Genomic DNA, 23,506 nt, shown 5'->3' with positions numbered 1-23,506 from the left:
ATGTGTACATTTGTACACACAAACGCACAATGGATATTTCTATTACAGAATGATGAGAACAAGGAAGCTGGTTAATATAATATGATATCTTTTGTGATATCATTGCTGCATTTCAAAAGTGTGTGTGCAAGTCTAAGCTTGTGTGTGTTTTGCAATAGGGAATAACAAGCCATCAAATCTATAATGTATTCATGTGTACACCTAGTGCTATGTCTGGTTGTCGAAGGTTAACGTATCTCAAGCCTAATAGTATGACTAATTGTTATGTTGTTTTATAGTCCTGGTGTTGGTCAATCTTGTTTTCTTATGTTTTTTAGATTTACTTTACTCGTGTTCTTTACGTGGCTTCTTGCTGTTATGTTGTACAGCCAAACCTAATGATCTAGAAGAGGAACCCTAAAGGGGACCGCTGAACTCATCACTAAAAGTTTGTAAGTATCATCAATTCTTTGTAACTTTACCCACAAACTGAATGGAGACAATGCCAGGGACTCGCCATTGTTGCAATTTTAGGCCTTGTTCACACAAAGTAGGTTGAATGCATTTTTTTTTTTTATTCTTGTAATTTTTTTGCAGCCAGGACCCAGTGGATTCAAGACAAAAGTATAAGTGTAAACTAAAAACTTTACATATATATATATAGATATATATATATATATATATATATATATATATATATATATATATATATATATATGAGATAAAAATGCACCAAATCTGTAACCTGTGAACACAGCTTTGTAGGCACAGCATATATGGAAGGAATTCCCTGTACTCTATCCGCTTTCGATTCCAATGTTCATCTGCAGATCTGTGTGATCCTTTTTTTTTTTTTTTTTCTGCTTGCAGTCAGTGACTAAAAACCTTCTAGTTTACATACAGAGGCCAAATATATACTTTACTGACTCGAGTGTATTGCTGTGTGCTGTAGCTCTCCAGTATTGAGCTGTGCTGCCATGTCAGCAGGAAATGCTCAGGTTATGTTTTCAGCCTGTGCTTATAAAAGGTAAATGTTTCACATAAAACAAGCAAGAATCTTGAAAATTGTAGGGAGTTGAAACCAAAAATATGTTACAGAGGTTGCATAATTTTCATTACACAGTAAAATATGAATTGCATTATCCATTACACACATTCTTTCATCCCCATAGAGCATCAGAATGTGATCTATGGGGGGTCTGATACCTGGATCCTACACAGATCATCTGCTCCAGCAGCCTCCAGGCATTGGTGCAGTGGACATGGAGCGCATGCAAGCTGCTCTTTTATATAAATAAGTTCCAGGAACCTTGGCTTTGCAGAGAACAGGGGATGCTGCCTGGAGGCTGATTGTACAGTTAATCTGTGCAGGGTCTGTGTTCCGGTCATCAGTATGAAAAATCCATTTGGGGTAGGAAGACACCTTTTAAAGCATAACTGATGCTATGTTCACATCTGCGTCGTAGTCTCCGAAAATCGGTGCAGAGAAAAGTCCTGCACAGAGAACTTTTCTCTCTGTCGGGTTTACCCTTGGTTCACACTAGCGCTTGTATTCCGTCCGCATGGTGAACCCCCCCCCTTCCCCCCGGACGGAATGCAATCGCAATTGCAAGCCCATAGACTATAATGGGCTGCGTGTGCTTGACGCACACTGCCCACACGAATGAATTGTGGACTCCTTGCGGACGGAATACAAGCGCTAGTGTGAACCAACCCTTAGTGAAAAAATGACACTGGCGGACCCCATTATAGTCTATAGTCTGCTAAACCACACAAGTGTGAACTTAGCCTGAGCTTTCCAACAACTTTTGATTTTTTTGTTGGTATTTGTGACAATAATAAACGTGATATACTTCAGGAGATGAGTACCTCACATTAGGTTTTTTTTAACCCATCTTCTGCCTTTAGCTGTGATTTCAATTAATATGTTGTCTGCCAGCATCAGATGTGCCAGTTATTAAAGGGATTCTATCATTAGAAACCCTTTTTACAGTAAATACACGTAAGAATAGCCTTAATGCCAAGGCCCCAGGTTGTGGAAACGCAGCTTTTTTTGTTGCAGATTTTATTGCATTTTTTGAGCCAAAGCCAGGAGTGGATTGAGCAGAAGGGAGAAGTATAAGAACTACTTCTATATTTCCCATTCCTATAGTAGCCATTTGGCTTTGGCTCAAAAAAATGCAACAAAAAAGCTGCGTTTCCGCAATGTGGGGCCTCTTCTCTGGGTCGAAAAGCGCCGACTCTGCATGTCCGTCAGCCATTTTCTTGTGTGCCGAACAGGAGAGGCCGACGGACATACACAGTCGGCCATTTTCCTGTGGCCATGGAAGTGAATGGAGCATGTTGGGAGTTGTAGTTTCACAGCAGCTGGAGTGCTGAATGTTGCCTACTCCTACTCTATTGCATAGAGGCGAGCTAATCTGAATGAGGCTGCTGCAACATGCAGGCTTCACATTGCAGTCGTAGCTGAGGCCAAAGGTGCTTTCTTTGTAAGTAAAATTAATTCTAGGCTATTACTCATTACTGGCAGTGCAGTTTTGCTGTTCTGTGACCAGTAATGGAAAAATGGTTGTAATTAATCAGTGTTTTACCTACTTAAAGGGGTTCTATCAGCAAAATCATGCTGATAGAGCCCCACATATGCGTGAATAGCCTTTAAAACGGCTATTCAGGCACCGTAAATGTTATATTAAACTACCCCCCAGTTTTAAATTAAAACCCTAAAAAAGAATGTTATCTACTTACGGATCGTGCACGCTGGGCGGGCATTCAGGGTGTGTCGTCTTCTTCATCCACGCCTCTTCTTCCTCCGATGTCCTCCGGTCCCGTCCTCCTCCGGCGCTCGCGAACTGACACTGATATAAAAAAAAATGGCCTGGGCGCATGTGCAGTAGCATGCGGCTTCTACTATGGCTACTGCGCAGGCGCCCAGGCCATTTTATTTTATCAGTGTCAGTTCGCGAGCGCCGGAGGAGGACGGGACCGGAGGACATTGGAGGAAGAAGAGGCGTGGATGAAGAAGACGGCGCACCCTGAATGCCCGCCCAGCGTGCACGATGCGTAAGTAGATAACATTCTTTTTTAGGGTTTAATTTTAAAACGGGGGAGGGGGGGTAGTTTAATATAACATTTACGGTGCCTTTTTAAAGGCTATTCAGGCATATGTGGGGCTCATCAGCATGATTTTGCTGATAGAGCCCCTTTAAGACTATTGCTAAGAAGACTTTTTTCGAGGTTCTCATGTGCAAAGAAGCAATGTATGGAATTGGACTTTCTGTGTAACCCATAATATCACAATACATTTCTCTGATAGGACCCCGATTAGCATTTATTGGGGTAGTTGCAAGGAAAGCAGAGCAGCAGTAGCCCTACTTATGTAACCAACAAATTCTAGAGCTCGCTATTGGGAACCTGGTGTGTACTTATTTCAGTATTTCCAGCAGCTGTTTGAAGTTATGGACACACTGAAAACTTTAAAAAGTGGTATAACATGGGTATGCTGTAGTTACTATAGATGTGGGTTGTACCATGAATTCTGTATCTACAGAATAAGGGATAAATATCCATAGATCACTGAGAGATGCTGAGTGCTTTTCGGTAGCCCAATATAGACCTCCGAAACCTTGGTCATTGGTCAGACCCTCACTGATCATAAACATTATATCTTTAGTTTGTGGTGCAGCTTCTTTACAGTCATTTGCATCTTGGATATATTCATTAAAGGGAGTCCACCACCTCCATGTTACAGAGCACATTACAGTGATAAACATACCCTTGTTCTGAGTGTTACTTTTGTAGATTTGGAGAAAACCGATTTTAATGTTTTATGCAATTAAGGCAATTTGTGCACTTGGGGTGGGCCCTAAGTAATAGGATGAACTCTCTGCTACTCAAGTAGGATGGGTGATGTCCCAGCAGTGAGAGGAACAACTCTTGCTGCATGGAGTGGCACAGACAAGAGATGATAGGGGTCTGAATGCTGTTTATCACTATAATGTCCTTAGCAATTGAATATGCTTAAGGTTAAGGCCCCACAGGACGATCTAAAGCACTAAAGTTTTCCTCCGCAGACTTTCTGTTACCATTATATCTACGGGGAAGCCGCCTGCGTTTCCATAGATATAATTGACATGCTGTACTGTAATTTCCGAAACTGCGCCGGTTTTGCGTCACGGCTGCGGTTTTTACCGCAAGATGGGCATGGGATTCACTTGGATCGTATCCACTTTGCAATTACTGTAAAACGCTGCAATTTTTTTTTTCCGCAGAGTTTCTGACCCGTGGGGGCCCAGCCTAAGGAAGGACTTTTTTTTTTTTTCTTTAAAATAAATAATTAAATATACATAATGTATAGCTTAAGGCTATGTTCATATGATGGATTTGAATGCATGCACTGCCATGGACTCACTTGAGAACTGGCCCACTTTTGATACAATAGGGTTAATCCTTACATTTTTCACCTGCAATAGTGCGTGTGCTAATGGGGGTTCAATTGACCTTCAGATTACATTCATTTTGATGGTCTGCAAGAAAGTTCACTAATGTGCTAGCCTCTCATATTAGAAAATGATTTGCTGGATTTTTCCCTTAAGAGGTTGCTGACTTGATCTATATACTTTCTCCTGTACTATCCTAAAATTCTTTGAATGTAGTCTTATGTTTGTTTTTGTTTTTTCTTTTTTGGTTTTCTTGATTTTGTAACTTTTTTTTGTATTTTTCTTCACAGCCTCAGTCAGGTTTGAATAGTATTACTCTGCCCTGAGTCCGAATGACTGAATTATCTGCATCACTTACTCAGCTGCAGCAAGGACAGGTGCCGGAAGACTTTGCTGACAGTCACACTGCAACTATGGTATCAATATATATATATATATATATATATATATATTTTTTTTTTACTCTATCATTATTTTAGCAAATTTATATCTATTATAATGTAACTTAAATTACTATAATTATATGCACTAATTCATTTAATGCTACATTACTTTGCTTGCTTTATGAGAATATAGTTTAATGTATCCTCAACTATAGCAGCACATCCCTGTTAAAGTGGTATTTTGGGATACCAAAGCATATGTGTGTTTGTGGGCTTCTGACACCAAGGAACCTGAACACAGGTGAGCAGAATTTGGGATCACACCCCTTACTGCAGTAACCAATATGGTGCCCTCCGTGTTTGTAAGGCTCTATTCAGATAAAGCCTTTTGTTTTGTGTTTTTGTTTTTAAACATCTGTTTAACAGATGCAAACAGCCATCCGTTTACATAAGCATAAATGTTTAAAAAAAAAAAATTAAAAATATATGGACGAACACAAGTATGGTGTACTATTTTTGGTATCCTTTAAAAATTACTGGCTGAGGGGGTGTTCACACATTCGCCCGTATCCGCCCTGTGTCACTCCTTTGGGTTTCCGTCCTCAGCCCCCACAAAACAGTTTTAAAACCCATTCAAACCGCCGTTGTCCATCTGCAGCCTCTCCGCGAGGAAACGGGTTTTTTTTTGGCCTGACACAAAGTCCTGCATGTCTGACTTTGTGTCCATTTTTTCAACTGGACATGCAGGCCGAAGGTGGACAACGGCAGTTTGCTTTTAAAATCCATTCAAATGAATGGGCTTTAAAACTGAAAACCGGTTAGCTGTCCCCTGTCTAGTTTTGTGGGGGCTGAGGACGGAAACCCAATGGGGTGACACAGGGCGGACAATGGGCGCAAGTGTGAATGCCCCCTAAATGTGATCAATTTTTTTTTAAAAAACATTGATGTCTGTGTAAACAGATGGACTTCCGTTTGCGTCCGTGTTTTGCATCTATTAAATAAATGTGCTAAACAGATGTAAAAAAAAAAAAAAGTTCTGTAAATGGAACCTAAGTGGTAATACAGATTAGCTTAGCACCTTTCAGTTAAATGGGTTGACCTGCTTTTATGGGGCTTCCAGGTGTCAGTATAAAGAAATTGTTTCCTTGTTGTGTCTGATCACATATTTTTGTTGCTTTGTGGCTGAGAACTTTGGTTTTCTGTGAATTGCTGCAGTTGTGCACAGGGTCTGTGGGCTTGACCTGTACTTGTCACACAGCTGAAAACAACATTGCAAGAGATCATTAAATCTCCTTGGCAGTTCCCAGTGTGACCCTTCACAAAGGATCCTCCAGTGCCAAGCAACCACAACACAAAGTTTGAGTTGCCACTGCTGCATAGCTGAGCAGGTTCTGTATCAACAAGTTAACAAGACTTGACCATGACTTTTTTTTTTTGTTGTTGTTGTTTTTTTGTGCATCTGCCTTAGGTCTTATTCACACATGCTTCCTTTTTTCATGAGTGGGATTTTCTTTTTATATTTCATTTGCCAATGATAATGCATTTGTGCAGTTTTCTGAAATTTCCCCCTGGTAATACTAATGGACTGTGTGCAGATGGCATCCAGGTGCTGACTGATTTTGACAGACCTATTAAATTGGTTTTATCCAAAAGGACAAACATACTGTAGGCTTCCTTTTTTTTCATATTCTGCTGAACGGCAAAGCTGACTTCTTACTTCAGATATAGCATTGAACAGGTCGTGTCTTGTGTGAATAAGGCTTTGTTAAGTAGGACTTTGACTCTCCCTGCCACCCACTTTTCTGGAAACTGCAGTAGAATAGGGCTGTGTTGTGCTTCTCCACACCGCAGATGTCCAGGAGCACCGTAGTGCTTCCCCTTACATAAGAACAATACATATCTATCTACTTTCCCTTAATTCTTTTCCTCCAGAGACATACATATTGTATTGTCTTCAAGAAATGTATTGTCTGACCATGGAAAATCAAAAACCCACCACTGTAATATTGACTTGTAAAATATGTTAGCATTCTACCGTTTGCGATTACCATCATTCCTGCTATGATTCACTACAATCGTTAGAGGGCGCTGTGGTTCTTTACCATGCTTAAGAAATGCAGCATATTCTTAGATACAAGGTTAACATGCCGTACCAAGTGACAAAGTCCTAATGTACAGCCACATGTATATGGCCACCTATGGAAATGCCTTGTGGTGATGTAATGAGAATTGTGTTTAAGAGCACAAAACAATTCATAAAAAACTACCATTTATCAGTAAATTAAATCAATTGCTATATGGAAGACAGCCCTGCTGCATTACTGTAGTGAGGCCTTTCACAGATCCTGCTTTTACATTTTTTCTATACAAGGATTCTGTGGAATACAGCGCTATTATGACTACCTCTTAAAGAGAACCCGTTACCAGGTCTGAATAGCCCTACGCTCAATTATGTGAGATGTGATGTCACCCTGTGCCTTTTAGAGTTGTTTTGTTCAGATTGGTTCAGCCATTCCAAAGATATAAGCCCTGTTAGAGTTGATACAAATTAGAATATACTAGCTATGTGAGTTGTAAAGCTGCACAACCTACAGTACACAGAGACTACGGCCGCAGAAAAAAAACACAGTGTTACTGCACACTTGGCTAGTATTCCCTAACTTGTATCAACACTGACAAGTATATTTTTGTCTACAGGTTGTGTGCTAGGAAACTCATGCTGTAAGTAACCCTTGCTAAAGCTATTAGATCTATGTCCATTTAATAATTGATATATTTGTGTAGCAGTCTGTATTATAACAGGTGGTTACCCTTCTTATTCTATTATCTCTTCTGGAGTGTAGCTTTCATAGACTTGTGCTGTGGTTAATACATAACTAGAGAGCAATATCCCAGCGCTCTGTTATCAGGGTGGTTGTCAGGGTGTTATGCACTAGACTGGGGCTGTAACTTCCTCACAAACCACATGTACAGATATGTCGGAGGACGAGGAGTCCGTACCTCTGCTTGTGCTCCAGCCTGTGAGTAATACGAAAGCGCATTTTCTTTAAGAAGACCTAGGAAATATGTTTTAGTAACATTTCACTTTGTCAGAGAGAGAGAGCCTTGCTTATAACCATTTGTAGGAAATATGTCTCATTTATCCTCAATTTTACATGTACTGGATTCTATTGAAAACTGTGTTTACTACATTACCACGTTTAATTGATATTCACACATGCAGGTTTTGTTCAGGAGCTTTTTTAAAGCTTTTTGAACCGAAAACACTTGTGGATTGTAAAAGGAACATTTTGCTCATGCTGTACCTTCTTCTGTGCAAAACCATATTCTATAATACTGTAGTCAAAATGTTAACGGAACACATTTCTTTATTCATGCTGTCATTTGTTTCTAATCACTACTTGTTATAATGTTACATGTCCCTTTCTAAATATAAAATTTTTTTTTTTTAAAGAAACATAGAAAAAAAATCCTACTAGTTCTAATGTTACTACAAATAAACCACGTCCACAAAGTGACGAGCCTTGTGTAAAAGCCTTTAAAGTAGTTGTGACTGTGATAAATCTTGCACAAACTGCATAAAACATTTTTTTTTTAAAATCTGAAAAATTAAATGCTAGAGTTGATACATTCCCCCAATGTCTGATTTGTACAGCAGTAGGTGATATATTAAATGCTGGTATTCACTGTATCAGATGGAGCACACCACAGTGAAGAAAGCATGTTTGCCCTTATACCTGCCTGCAAAACTACATGGCCATTAATTGTGATTGTCAAAGGGGTTCTCCCATAAATAGGAATAATCTCCTATTCTGCAGATGAAAGATAAGTGTCTGATCACTAGAGGTCCGAATGCTAGAACCCTCGAGAAGTTGGAAGAGTGGTGCTCTCACTTAGGGAGCGTTCACACTACCGTCGGTGTCCGCTCCTAGTGTCCGCTCAAAATCTGTCACGGACACTAGGAGCGGACACTAGATGTGTCCGTGACACCTGTCATTCACTTGAATGGGCATCGGGTGCGTTCTTTTGCACTCCGTGCCCGTCCTTCCCTGTCCGCAAGAGAAGATGTCCGACTTCTCAAGCGGACAGAGGAACCCTGCATGCAGACACTAGGAGCGGACACTACATGTCGGACACCGACGGTAGTGTGAACGCCCCCTTATTGTTGGATTTTCCTCAACTTTTCATAAATAAATAGTACAGGTTAAAATATCTTTATTAAAGAAATATGTTTTCTTCTCCACTTTTCAGGCAGTTACTTTCTCCGTATTAGTCTGTGAAGTGGGGAGGGGGATAGAAAAGATACTGAAATAATTGCTGCTGTTACACTCTGCTATTCTTTGCTTATTGTTAAAGGGGTTGTCCGGGATAAAAACTAATCCCTATACTAATGTAAGCACCCTCCCCTCCCCCTGACTACTTTCTAAATAACATAATATATCTATGGAGCACATCACTACTACTCCCCCCATCGACTCCACCATACTTGCCTATCTTCCTTCCAGGCTTCTTCCTGCGGGACATCTCCTCCTTCTTTTGATTGCCGGAACGCACTATAGTCCCAACGCTGCTCTGTGCTCTGCAGCTGATAATCCACCTCTACTGCGCAGCTCCCACCCCTGCACATTAGATGTGGATCATCAGCTTCAGAGCACAGAGCAACGCTGGGACTACAGAATGCACCGACAGAATCAGAGAAGAAGGAGGGGCCGTTCTGCAGGAGGAAGAGTGGTGTGATAGCTACAGAGACAGGGAAGGTGGTGTATGGGAGGGGGAGTGAGAGGCTAGTGTGGAAGTTACATAGCAGAAAGCTGAACCATGTATACCAGTGGTTCTTAACCGGGGTTTGATCGAACCCTAGGCCGTATGTACGGTTCATTTTGTGTACCAGTAAAAAAAATATATACCTATGTCTTGAATTTGGAAAAAAAAATCATATTTGATTTATCACTAAAGAAGTGTTCGGTGAATGTGCATATGAAACTGGTGGGTTCGGTACCTCAAACAAGGTTAAGTATCACTGATGTATACAAATGCAGAAGATACCAGGAGCTCCCAGAGACATCCATAATTTACTCAAAACCACTGAGAAAGGTATATGGGTGCATTTATTAACCCATTAATAGCACCAACAGACCTTTAAAAAAATTTATATATATATATTTTTTTTTTACCCGGAAAACCCCTTTTCAGCTGGGTACACACCTGTGCCCCCACGAGGTAATCGGTTTTTGTGATCTGTCGAAAGATCATAAAAACTGATTAGAATGTTTTATTTAATAAACTCTTTTCAATGGGTTTTTAATAGCATCTGCAAGTATGCGTTTGGAACATTTTCACCATGTATCTGCCCTTTTGGATGGAAGTAATAGCTGAACTAGCAGCACTTTCGCTTTGTCCAAAAAAATAAGGATACACGACAGACAGTAACAAATCTGTCTTTTATTTTTTTTTTAACATTGAGGCCTATGGGAGGCAGATATAATCAGATTACCAATGGATTCTAATCTGTTTGTCTCTTTTTGCAATCTGTTTTCCCTCTTCATTCCTCTCTGCGCATGCTCAGAATAAATGAGGAGAGAGAGAAAATAAAATGGATACCATCAACTGGTATCCGTTAAAAAGTGTCCGACTTTGGCAGATCCGTCAATAATGACGGATTATGGTATGCGTTGGGTAATTGTTGTTTCCAGGATTTTTTTTTAGACAAATCTGCTTTTTGGGTTTTTTTTGGACTGATTCACAACAGGCAGATACCCTGCACAGAAGTGAACAAAGTTTAACTCTGCTAGGTTGTAGATAAGAAGCTGATAATACACAGAACAAGGCAATAAATCAATTAACCGGCACTCAACCCCTCCTTTCTCCATAGAATATTATATGAGGCTAAATATTGAACCAAATATAATGTAAGCTAGCCGTAAAACTGAAGATAAGAAGAGCAGCTTAATAAGTGGTGAAGGAAACAGTTTACAAAGTTTCTTATATGCACCTGTACTATTCCTTTGTGAAAAGGTGTTTATAACTGGAAGTACACTTTCATGATTTAAGTATAATTTGTGGCTCCCTTCTATAGATACAAGAAACCGTTTTGGTTCAGCATTTCCTCTTTTGATTTGTGATATCCTGTAATAATTTACACTCCCCCATCTCCGCAGTTCTCATGCACTGATGATTTTGGCTGTTGGGCGTCCTAATCTCCAGAGGATATTATGTAATGAATGCTAGAAACAACAGGAAGTATTACATCCACATGTCTGTTAGTCAACCATCTGCCCAAGGCTTTCAAGCTGTTTAATGGCTTAATAGCTTTTTTTTTTTTTTTTTTTTTTTTAAATTAGTATATTAGTCTGTCGTGTATGTAAGATTGCGTATTGTCACTGGATATATTAATGTATTCAGGTCATCCGTTGTCACTTAATATATTAGTGTAGGTGGTCCTTGCACAACTGCATTCTTATGATTAACTCTCTGCACATTAATCTAGATTCTTGTTATTGGAGATAAACTGTAGATGTGAATACTAGCAGAAGGCCTATGTACACATTGCCATTGCCACATTGTAATGTTATTGCGTTCAGCAAGACTTCATGTATACAGCAGAGTTCTGCATAATCCCTGCCTCTCCATAGTCTGCCCCTATAGAACTTGAGAAAATTATAAAAAAAAATTTTTTGCCTGATATGTCATCTGAAAAAGAAAACAAAACAAAACCCATGGTGTAAATTTAATAAGACTAGCATTTCCTATGAATTTCTGATCAATTCCAGCACAAGATGCGATTGAGTTATTTAAGTGGCTGTAGCCACTTAGTATTCGGGGTGCACCTCCATGTGCCTGAATTGAGTATAATAGTCAGGGACTCCAATAGATTTCTGGCATAACTCAAGCCCACACACACACTCTTCTTGGTATCTGCCCATCTCACCTACTTTCGTAAAAAAAAGAAAAAAAAAAACGTGGAAAATGGAGCACAAAATGGGTGCATCTTTGATACAAAAAAAGAAAAAAAAAGGACCATGCACTAGGGACAACATGGTGGCTCTTTGGTTAGCACTGCAGCCTGGAGTGCTGGGTTTGAATCTGGCCAAGGAAAACATCTGCAAGGAGTTTGTATGTTCTCCCCATGTTTGCATGGTTTTCCTCCCATACTCCAAAGACCTACTGATAGGGGAAAAAAATGTGCATTGTGAGCCCTATATGGGGCTCACAAGCTACATAAAAAAAAAACATGCACAAAAAAACTGGTATAAATGGTTAAGTAAATTCTCCTCATTTGCCTTTATATGAAACTATAGGTACACAGACATACACTTTATCACCATAGACTTCTATGGGAACCATTTTATAGTCCCACACAACTCACATGTTGCATGGAATCATAGTGCAGTTGAGTGAGCCATAGTCTGCCACTGACAACTAGAGAGACCTCTTTCCTCTGAAAACTAATCTTGGTTTAGGTTTACACAAATAAGACTCAGGCTACATGTTGATTGTGGCCACGATACCCATCATGCAACCAATAATGGCACTATGAAGATGCCAAACCATAGTATAATGAAAGTGAATGGAGCCATGTTGCGACTCAGATTGCTCTGAACACAACACTACAGCTGGAAGAAATCCATCCCTGCTCTAGTGTTACAATTGCAGCAACCTGTACTATGCAACACATCCCCACTCACTTCCATTGTGCTACAATGTAGCATGGTGAAAGTGCAATCTATGGTTGTAAGATTAAGTGTCAGATGACAGAATGAAGCTACAGTATATATGATGTGTTGTAAATGTTTCATATCATAAAAACCAAACATTGCTTATTGCTAATATTTTTAATATTATTTTGGACTTTCCAGAATGACAATAGTGAGCGGAGAAACAATGAGCGCACTGAATCACAGAGCAATGGACAGACGCAGAACAGTTCGCAACAAGTACTGGAGCAAGACGAGGAAGAAGACGAAGAGCTTACCTTGAGATATGGTGCCAAGCATGTGATTATGCTTTTTGTGCCAGTAACGCTCTGTATGGTGGTTGTGGTAGCAACAATAAAATCGGTCAGCTTCTACACAAGGAAGGATGGACAGCTGTGAGTATTGCTTCATGTATGGCCTGGATTGTGCTGAATTATTTCTTTTATTGAAGAGAATTACTTAGTTTGCCGCAGATGGATAATTCCAATTACACTGTCATTGTAAACTACGGTAATCTGCTTGTGTACGGAGTTTGGACAAAGTCACTTAGATCAGTGCTGAAGACAGACGTATTACTGATGTACATAGCACAGATTGTTCCCTTCACTTGCACTGGAAAATTGAGGAAAAAAAAAAAACAAATATAAATGGTTCACTTAAGCTTTAAGATGCAACAGTGGGTACCAGCTAAATACCATCATTCAGCTATATCTGCCTTCCTTAGGACATCAATATAGTTGAATGCAGTGGCAAGCATGAAGCACATGCATTCATTTGGTGCAGTTATATCTGCATCAGAAAAATACATGCAGTTTTGATGCAGTTTTTGCTGAGGATTTCTTATTTTACAAGTGAAACAAATTTATTTAACTTGATTGAGCTGTAAATGCAAAAACTGTTCTAAATATTGCATCAATCAATATTGCAACTGCCATTATTTTGTCTTTTGGTAAAGTATATTTGGCAGCAGTACCCTGAGGATTTTTTTTTTTCTCCAAGGGCTTTCTCCATCTCTAAACAGGTTGGGAAACATTGCATTAGATAGTATTAAACTCTGTCTGGTTTATTAGAGTGCCTTCGCCCATGGTCAGACAATGATGCAGAGCCATAATATGGACACTCAAACACTCGTCAGTGACAGCCTTGAAACTTAGGCAATAGTAAATCCGCCTCATTGTATCAGTTTTTGCCCACATTGTTGCTTATAAATTTTTACCTACAAGTAGCAAAAGTGTTCCAAAACTAAAGGACAGGTATCTGGAAATTATATTCCCCTCAGTTGCCCTTTGATGGAGCCCACTGATCGACTACAGACTGCAGTGTAAAATTTTTCAAGTAATTGTAGTCCAATGATTTTTCCATGTGTATACATACTAATTGAAAATACGTGCAGGGTGCTAGTAGTTATTTTGGTTGCAGACTTTTTAAAGAGGACCTTTCGTGTCCTCATCGATGTGTGGTATTATATACCGCTAGAATACGAACTGTGTGCTAAATTCAGCACACTGTGGGCTCTCTTGGGATGTGCCCCAATACCAGAGATATCGGTGCCTTTAAAAAGGGAAGATAGATTTCCTTTAAACTAAATACACATAGGAATAGCCTTAAGAAAGGATATTCTTCTCTTACCTTTATTATTCTGATCCGTGCTGCCGTTCCTGAGAAATATCTTCTTTCTTCCTTATGTAAATTAGTTTTCTCGCAGTACTGGCGGCATCCCTAGTGCTGCTTGAAAACTCTCCAGCGACGGCCTCTGTCTTTTTCTCTGCCTCCGCCTTCTTCTTTCACTCATCTTCTCTTGGTCCAAAAGCGCCAACTGTGCACGTCTGTCGGCCATTTTCTATTCTAATGATAGAATCCCTTTTCATTTTGGCACCGATGTCTCCTTACTGTCAGAAGGGCAGGCCTTACAGCTTAGCACAGGGGTCCTCAAACATTTTAAACAGTGGGCCGGAGGCAGAGCAGGTCGCACAGACATCGGGAGCGGTGCCCTTCAATAGGTAAAGTGACGTGCGCTCCATGGCCTGGCCCGAGCTCCCCAGGAGCTTCATTATAAATGCATGCCTGCCGGCGGGGCCACACAGAAGTGCTTGGTGGGCCGCATGTGGCCCGCGGGCCGCAGTTTGAGGACCCCTGGCTTAGCATCATCACTGGACTGTGAGGCATCCCCTCCCCTGAGTGTACTCTTCCATAGCCTGATACTGTTAGGGGGGGTGTTCCTTACAGTTCAGCATCATTACTGGGCAGTAAGAAATGCCCCCTCTAACAGTACAAGGCTAAGAGAGTACAGTCAGGGGGGCGTTCCTCACAGCTCAGTGATGACGCTAGGTTGTAAGGCCTGCCCTTCTGACACATGGGGAGATATTAGTGCCAAAATTAACAGAACAGATATCTCTAGAACCAGGGGGCATACCAGAAAGCTGACAGTGCGCTGAATTCAGTCAGCTTTTTAGCTGTATATTATACTGCATTAATGAGGACTTTAAAGGTCCTCTTTAACCACTCTCTCTGTGATGTATGAAATCTATGTAGTTCTCACTTTTGCCACTAGATGTCGCAGATAGTCAGATTTTATTTACTAGCACACCATAAACAGTATACCCATGTTACATAGTAGATGAGGTTGGATGAAAACACAGATTCATCAAGCGCAACCTATAACCCTTCAGTGTTAATCCAGAGGAAGGCAAAAAAAACCTTTTAGGCTTATACCAAATTCCCCATGTCGGGAAAAAATTACTTTCAGACTCCAATCTGGCAATCAATATAAAACCCTGCATCAATGTATCCTTAAGAAAAACATCTAGAACCCATAATGTTTTTCTGTTTGAGAAAGGCATCCAGGACCTCTTTCTACTGGCACAGTGAATCCACCATCACCTCTTCCTGGGGCAGACAGTCCCATAGCCTCGTTGATCTTTACTGTTGCTTCTGAAACTTTCTCTCCTCCAGACGTAGAGGATGTCCTCTTATCACTGTCACTGGCCTAGGAGTAAAAAGACCATTAGAAAATTCTTTGTGCTGTCCCTGCATGTATTTGTTGTACGTAACCTCCTAGACTTAGTTGCTAAATCTGTCTTTTGCTAAAGAAGACACTTAATCCTCCCCTTGAGTACCTTCAAATGACAACAAGGAACTAATATGTAAAGGAAAGGACAAGTTCATGCTGGCTCTATAATGGTGCCCAAGTGGCAACCAAATGGATCACAGTTGTACTGCACATCTGCAAGACTGTGCGACTTCAGGGAAAACTGATCCCAGCATTTACCTCTTTAGGGCCTCGCTCAAACCTGTTTTGCTGAGCTTGTTACTAGAGTACTGTATACGTATGGCGATGTACAAGTGGAGAACCCCCCCCCCCCTCCTTTTGCATTGGTGATTGGTAACTCTGATAGTATGGTTACCACAACTAGTGTCACTAGGGAGACATCCGGGTGGGACGTACCAGTGTTTTGGGTTTGTTTGCAAAGAAACCTTTCCTCTCCATGCACAGAGCACATGAGGTGGTTAAACAAAGTTATATACAGTATCTATATGTTCAGTTTGACAGCTATATGACTTCCTTGTCAAGATTTGGTTATACAAAGTACAGTATGTGTTCTCATGGGCTTGTGCCAAATAACACATTAATCTCTCTGTTACATGCTGATATAGCTTTTAATGTATCTAGAGTGATTTACAAGCTGAGGATTTCTTTGATTTACATCTTCTCATGTCAAGCTTTTAAGGTGGATCTACTTAGCAAGATGTATGTTTAGACGCAACTGTATAATCCGAGTAGCTGGAAAAGTATAAAGTTATCCACATACATTAGTGCTTTGTTGGCAGATCCTTTTAGTTTTTCACCATAATTTAATGAAAACTTGGTAGGACAGATGGTCCGCTGTCCTGCCAGTTTGGTGGAGAGGTGTGCAGAATCCTCCCCTTCCCCCATCACTGATACTAGATTTATATATAGAGCAGCCAGTTGGGGGCGCTAAGGAAGTTGGGAGTAGTAGTCATTACATTGGCACCGATTTATACAACATCCTTCACCTCTGTAGGCTGGTACAGTTCTGAGGTGGCCTGCAGGGTACCTGGTAATGATGGTAGGGTTTCTTTTTACTGGGGCATATCCAAGTAGTTGTAAACCTCTCTAGCTTGATGGCGGTTGTGTACCCATGGTGGTTGTGCAGAAGTTTGTAGAGCAAAGTAGCTCATTGGTTATTGAAAAATAGAGGTAATGAAACTGGTTGATGTCACTTCCCGATGATGGACAGAATCTCACTTGCTGTAGCAGTCTTCCTCTTTATATAGTGTGCTATACTCTTCCTACTGCACAACTTTTCTACAGTTTCCAAACTGCAGGGTGTAGAGTCTGAGGGTTTTCTTTTCTGATTTGAGGCTACAAGCAGGGTCGTAGCTTTGAGGCCCATATAACTTTATCATCATGTACTGATCACAAGGTGAGCAAGGATATATCCCATCTCCTGACTGCAGAACGCTGTTATAGCTGGTATATTCAAACCTAATACAGCGCTGTAGCTCAGTCTCCCAGCTTCTACTTCACACACACTACTTGCAGTTGAGGAAGGAAGAGACCAATTGCCTCCTCCCCTTCTCCACCTAGAGCTCTGAATTTATGGTCATACCATCAACTCAATACCCATTCTTTAATGGCTTGCACCATTAAGAGGCATACATGCTTGTCAACATGATGACTATCATGTATGTAACCCTTTTGTAGTGCTTTGCAGTGGGACACTACAACTAAAAAAACCCCCAAAAAACATTAAATGGTGTCATTAAAACATGTAAGCCCTATGAAGGTATGTCAATGGAAACGAGAATTGGCCAGGTCCTTTAAAGGGATTAACAATTGCCAGCAGTTATACAAGACTAAGCGATTACATAGTGTTTGACCCTTCAGACATGTTGCAATGTTTTTTTAATAATGAGCAGTGCTATGTATGTTGCATTTATGTTACGCAATGGTTTCAAACATGAACATTTCTAGAATTTTGGGTGTGGTCGGTCTTTGCTGTCATTTTGACACATTGATATGTCATTTTTTTCAAACTTTCTGCTTATTTTCTTCCAGTATCTACACCCCCTTTACAGAAGATACAGAAACAGTTGGACAAAGAGCCCTGAACTCTATCCTCAATACTGCGATTATGATCAGCGTTATCATTGTCATGACCATCCTGCTGGTGGTACTTTACAAGTACAGATGTTATAAGGTGACTGGCCGCCATTTGCTACTGTGTACATGTATGTTCTCTGTTGCAGCTACTTGAATGTACAGTAAGGTCCCTCTATTTTATTTACCGGGTATAGCATCCACAGAATACAGGTTGCAGCTATGAATACATTCCATTCCCAGTTCTGTTATTTGCTTGTTAGCTACAGAATGCAAATTGGCATTGTAGGGTCATGTACTGGTAATAAGTAGTGGTGTAGAAAAATATTCTATATTATAAAACAGAATATTAATAGTGTTAGTGATGCAGCCGCATGATATGTACTGTGTCTGCATATAATGCCCTATTTACAGTTCATTAAAAGGGTCCCGACAGCTATACATGTAAAAAAGTAAATGGAATACAGCAGGACAAATACAATAGAACCTTCATCAAGGAAAGCAGACTCCCCCGAAAAGAATCGGACGTAGTCCTTAAGGGAGTTATCTGTGCAAGATGGCACTAGTGAGAGAGTTCTCCACAACCATAAGGATTGACTACTGGTAGTGGTGGGCTCTCACACACAGATTTGGCTGCTGGCATCACTCCACGCCCAAGCATTGTGGCTGTTTCCAGTTTTCCAGTTACTCAGTAGAGCCAACTGCTACACTTGTCTGCAGTGAAATGCTGGTGCAAAAGCAAAGGACTTGAAAATGATACACCTTTAACAGGAGTGACTCAGATCTGTGTGGGAGAGCCCATTCACCATTGATATTTGCCAACTCTAGTTTTTTGGGGAGTCTGGTGAGTGGTTTGTTCATGTAAAAAATATATATATATATATATATATATATATATATATATATATATATATATATATATATATATAAATATATATATATATATATATTATATTCCCCGGAAAATAAGCCCTAACCCATCTTTCGGAGCAAAAAATAAAAAATTTTTTTGGGGAAAACATGGTAGTACTGTAGGTTATCTTTAAATATAAATAAATGGCCAATGGAACTGCCCACATTACTGCCATGCCATGACACGTTTCAGAAAGTGTTGACAAGGGAGTGAATGGCACTGAAATTTTCTACAAATGGCGTTTAAAGGTTGCACACTGGTTTGAGAACTGTTACTAAGGTCTGTTACTGTCTTCCATCATATGATGACAGCAACGGACATCAAACTGTCACAGACTGTTTCTGTTTCCATTCCCATTGAGAGCAATGTAAACAACATGACGGAATGCACAACTTTACCTTCCATTACAAAAGTAAATAAACATGACGTAAGGTGGCGTCCATGGTGGCTATGGCAGGAAAGGGTTAAACTGTGGCAGATTTGTCAGCAACTCATGCTTTTTTTTTTTTTTTTTAAATTGACCAATCATCAGACCAAGTCTAAACTAAGTTTACACCACCCATGAGTTGGTTTAGATTCTGCCAAAAACTGCACCAAAATTTTAGTGCATCGGTGGTGCGTCTTAGTCTACAAGTACTCCCTTTCCTACCAATCCCCTGGGTAAGCCATACACTGCCATGTAATGAGAAGAAACCACTAGATCACTTCAGTGCTTCCCTTGGGTTCCATGGGTACCAATGTAAACAAGCGGTGGCGTTCATTGCTTCCTGAGTTAACAGCTATGTCCTACTACTGTCTACTGCACAGGCGCAAACATGAGATTCAAGGGAGCTATAGACTTTCTGTGTCTGTGCCGAGACCCATGGACTCTGTGCAAAGGTAAGCACTGAAGTCACTAACCGGCTCCTTATCTTATAATATGACCATGCATGGCCTTCCTGGAATTTTATCTAGAAAATGAGCAAGCCATTTAATCCATGTGTTTCTGTCTTAGTAGTACAGATATAAATGGGTATAAATGTTTCTCTCTGCATTCCTCATAGTTTCCAAGATCTCCACTGGCATTCCTTGATTGGAAACCTTTGAATACTTCTAAGGGTTAGAAATCTATCCTGGCCATGTGATGGTGACCGTACTGTCCTCACATGACCAGGACAAATCTTTGTCCAATGGTAATCGGTGAAGGAAACTATTCACTGACTGCAGCCCTACTGCTTTGTATAGGCATTAAGGTGGGCTTTGGGGGGAAAGTGGGACAGTTATGGAAATATTTATATCTGAACAACCTAGTATCAGATTTCTGGATCTAGAGCTGCCCTGTGTACCACTATGCGGGTACGCTTGTAAGGGGTCTCCATAATTTTAATTGAACAGGAATTTTGTACTAAGTATTTAGCATTTTCAGGTTGTAGCAGGCTTAGTGGAGTATAGCTGCATATAAATTATCTTGAAACCTTACAGCATTTTCATCAAAAATTTGGAGTCCTGCCTTCCCCCTTAGGGCTTCACAAGATCTTAAAGACTTGTTATGTAAAAATGCTGTAAAACCACTTTATGGAGGAAAAACCCTTTTTCAAAGTTGAATGCAGCATATAACAAATGTGAGCACACAGAAATGAGCCTACAGGAAAAATGCAGTGTGTGCTCGGCCTTAGACTGCCATGTGGGGTGCTGAGTAGGGCGCTGGCTCGGAGCAGTCTATCTCTGTGCTTGGAAATGACAGTGACAACAAGTTAATATAAAGTCCAAGAATGACCCAGGTCACCTTTTATGAATTTCCATTCATTTTCCTCTTTTTAGTCAGTTGTAATGATCTAATGTGGCGTTGTGGGTTGGGGTTTGCTATTTCTGTTGCTATGCAATAATTGGTTTGCTGGTCCTTTCATACATCACTGTACAGCCTCAAATATCTGAACCTGCCAGCTACTGTAGACTGTCACTTATTCTAGTATGAATAAGGGTTAGTGTCCCCTGACAGTTCAAGGATCAGGCTTGTTGGATTTAAATATTCCCAATTCCTTGTTTCTGCAGGAGATGAGCCAGTGTCAGGCTAGCAACTAGAGATGAGTGAGTACTGTTCGGATCAGCCGATCTGAACAGCATGCTCGCATAGAAATGAATGGACGTAGCCGGCACGCGGGGGGTTAAGCGGCCGGCCGCCGTCAAAGCGGAAGTACCAGGTGCATCCATTCATTTCTATGGAGCGTGCTGTTTGGATCGGCTGATCCGAACAGTACTCGCTCATCTCTAGCTAACACCCTATCTTCTTATAGAAGTCAAGGCAGTGGGGGTCGGAGCAAAGTTTTGTTTGAGACGGAATAAAGTTACTGACTCAGACTACAAAATTTTTAATCATATTGTAAAATCATTACTGCTTCTGTCTAACCACAGCTGTTAACCTTTTATGATGGAATCTACCTGACTTTTACTGCTGCTTTAACGGAGTTGTCCAGGCAAAAATAGACCACCCTTTTAACATTTGAATCAGTCGGGGGCATTAAAAAAAAAAAAAAAAAAGTATCCCTGTTCTTCTGCTCCGGCAGCTTCTCCCGGGTTTCTTCCGGAGTTCCGCTGATTGGCCTGGCCTCAACGGTCATGTGACCACTGAGGCCAATCAGTGGCTTCAGTGGAACTCCAGAAGAGACCCAGAGCATCGGGGACAAGTAAGTATGCATTTTTTTTTTTTCCAATGCCCGCAGCTGATTTAAAATCTAAAAGGGTTGTCCATTTTTGTCTGGACAACCCCTTTAAAGCAGCAGTAAAAGTCAGGCTGTGGAAAAATAGGAGTCTGAGTTGAGGGTATGGCCTACTGACTCTATACTACTAATTGAAATAACCATACACAGTAGGCGAATCTAAGCATGCCTGTTTTTGGGGAAGGATAAAGCTGTTGAGTATTTTCCCATCTTTATGGCATATCCATAAGATCTGTTGTAAATGTCTGAAAGATTTGGTTTTCACTTCCTGTAAGCTGTACCCATCTCCAGATAGATCCCTAAAGGTGCCACTCCTGCTGTGAATGTTGAGGTGGCTGCACATGTTCATCTCGCTCGGTTTCAAATACAGCCGAACAAGGGCACACATGTGTTATTGGAACTCCCAAATAAATGAACAGAAAGAGTTGTGCATGCACGACCACCTGTCCGTTCTCAGTTGCTGTAGCACCTGTCAGGATATTGGACAGTGGATCCCTGTTCTGGAAATGGGAAATGAACTCTGAGATGGAACCTATATCTCACAGACCTTCACGCATGCCATAGATGTGTAAGATGGGGATAGTTCCTAGACATAACTGTACAACTTTTGGCGTACTTTGTCACATTTACACATAGGCCTAGTGTGTGACGGGTGTAGAACATATTAACCCAAAAAAGGCCCTGTGCACATCAAACCCTTTGGGCACAGGCATATCTTGTTTGTGAATTCACTGGATTAGGGTGTCGTTTATAGTTCTAAGAGCAAAATGGGTTACCCCCTAACCAATAAAAAAAAAAATCCAAGATCAAACATTGATTCACAGCAAAAAAAGATGGCTTACTAAAACATTTAGTCCATACTAATAAATGGGGAAAAAGACAAAAGGGCCAAATTGTGACTCAGCACCCTAAGTCCCACCATGGACTAAATCTATTTGAAATCTAAGGAGGGAGCTCCTAGCCCAAAATTGTCACGCTATACAGGGTATTATGTAAGAAGAGTATAGTTCACCAACGCACTGTGAGCCTAACCAACGGTAACACGTGGTAGTCCTGCTGTGGTCACTTCAATTGAACGGGTTGACACATGTCCATGAACTGATTTGTAGCCACTGGGAGTAAGCAGAATGAATGAATGCAAGCAGATCTAGGAAACCATGAGGGATTGAGACAGAAAGTATATGGGAAAACTGTACAACTTTTTATTATTGGAAAAAAAAAAAAAAAGCCAAAAAGCATAACATTGGTTTGAATGTGGCCAACTCCTTTAAATTAGTATGGATTTAGGAGACCTACACAGGTGGTATGTCTAAGGTACAGTGTAGCTACCTGTCCCCCTTAAAAAAGATGACATAAATCTCCTATACAGGGTATTCTGTGATAAAGGTATGGTCCACTATGAGGATAGCCATAGCCAACAAGTGGTGGCAGTACTATGACCAACTCTATTATAATTGGTATGTGTATAGGAAGGCTTCACAGGTAGTATGCTTAGAATACAGTGTAATAAACATCTCCCCACCCCCTGTTGTGAAAAGATGGACTAGGCCACTAAGGTTTCTATAAGCCTTCCAATCCCTGTACAAATCTGTCTCTAATCCATGTTATCCTAAAAAAGGAAAGACGCAGGATACTCCAATCCTGAAATGTTATCACTATAGACACACTGGATCAGGTCTGTCCTTGGTTGTCCATATGAGGACAGAACCTGGTGCTAGAGTCCTAACTACTAAGTAGATACATCCCACCATGTTTCCTCTACTAAGATTCCAATGGGAATATTGTAAAAAGAAATTATGGCCTGGCAACATGACCAAAGATGTCACAGTTTGGCACTAGCCCTGCTGCCAGACACCCTTAGGAGTTTTGACAAATTTATGTTTGGATCCTACCAGAAAGAAATGTCTACGACTCTGAGCATGGAAGAAAGGTCTGATCATATATTGGGATATAATGTGTCCCACATGTGACCCCAGCAATAGACATTTTTTGGATTTTCGCTTACATTTCAGAGGTCTTATCTGTATCTCTGAAATCTGCCAATAATTTAATTTTGACATGTGAAAAACCTGACAGAGCTCACGGTAAAAATGCCAAGCATCCTCTTGTTTGTTTTTTGTAATTTGTTAGACCTTGGACACCTGTTACTCCAGGTATTGAACATCAGATGTTCCAGATACTTTATTCAACAATCATCACAAATATGCTCTTGTGTAACAATTAGTAATGTCACGTAGCATAGCGCCGAATATGCTTAGAAGCCATGTTTACTAGTCATATACC

At 40.6% G+C, this 23,506-nt stretch overlaps 1 protein-coding gene across 1 annotated transcript in view; it reads left to right on the top strand.

Moving 5' to 3' along the window:
- Window positions 1–23,506, top strand: part of PSEN1 (presenilin 1) — a 47,756-nt gene that overhangs the window by 7,283 nt on the left and 16,967 nt on the right. The window contains exons 2-5 of the mRNA XM_075282840.1: window positions 318–431; window positions 4,706–4,831; window positions 12,655–12,887; window positions 17,573–17,714. Coding sequence (XP_075138941.1) covers window positions 4,748–4,831; window positions 12,655–12,887; window positions 17,573–17,714 — 459 coding nt within the window. The 5' untranslated portion in view covers window positions 318–431; window positions 4,706–4,747. The remainder of the gene's footprint in view (window positions 1–317; window positions 432–4,705; window positions 4,832–12,654; window positions 12,888–17,572; window positions 17,715–23,506) is intronic.

Source organism: Leptodactylus fuscus, chromosome 7, assembly GCF_031893055.1.
Source record: "Leptodactylus fuscus isolate aLepFus1 chromosome 7, aLepFus1.hap2, whole genome shotgun sequence".
Classification (NCBI taxonomy): domain Eukaryota; kingdom Metazoa; phylum Chordata; class Amphibia; order Anura; family Leptodactylidae; genus Leptodactylus; species Leptodactylus fuscus.
The sequence above is the reverse complement of the archived record's forward strand: the minus strand, read 5'-3'. Positions and strand labels throughout refer to the sequence as shown.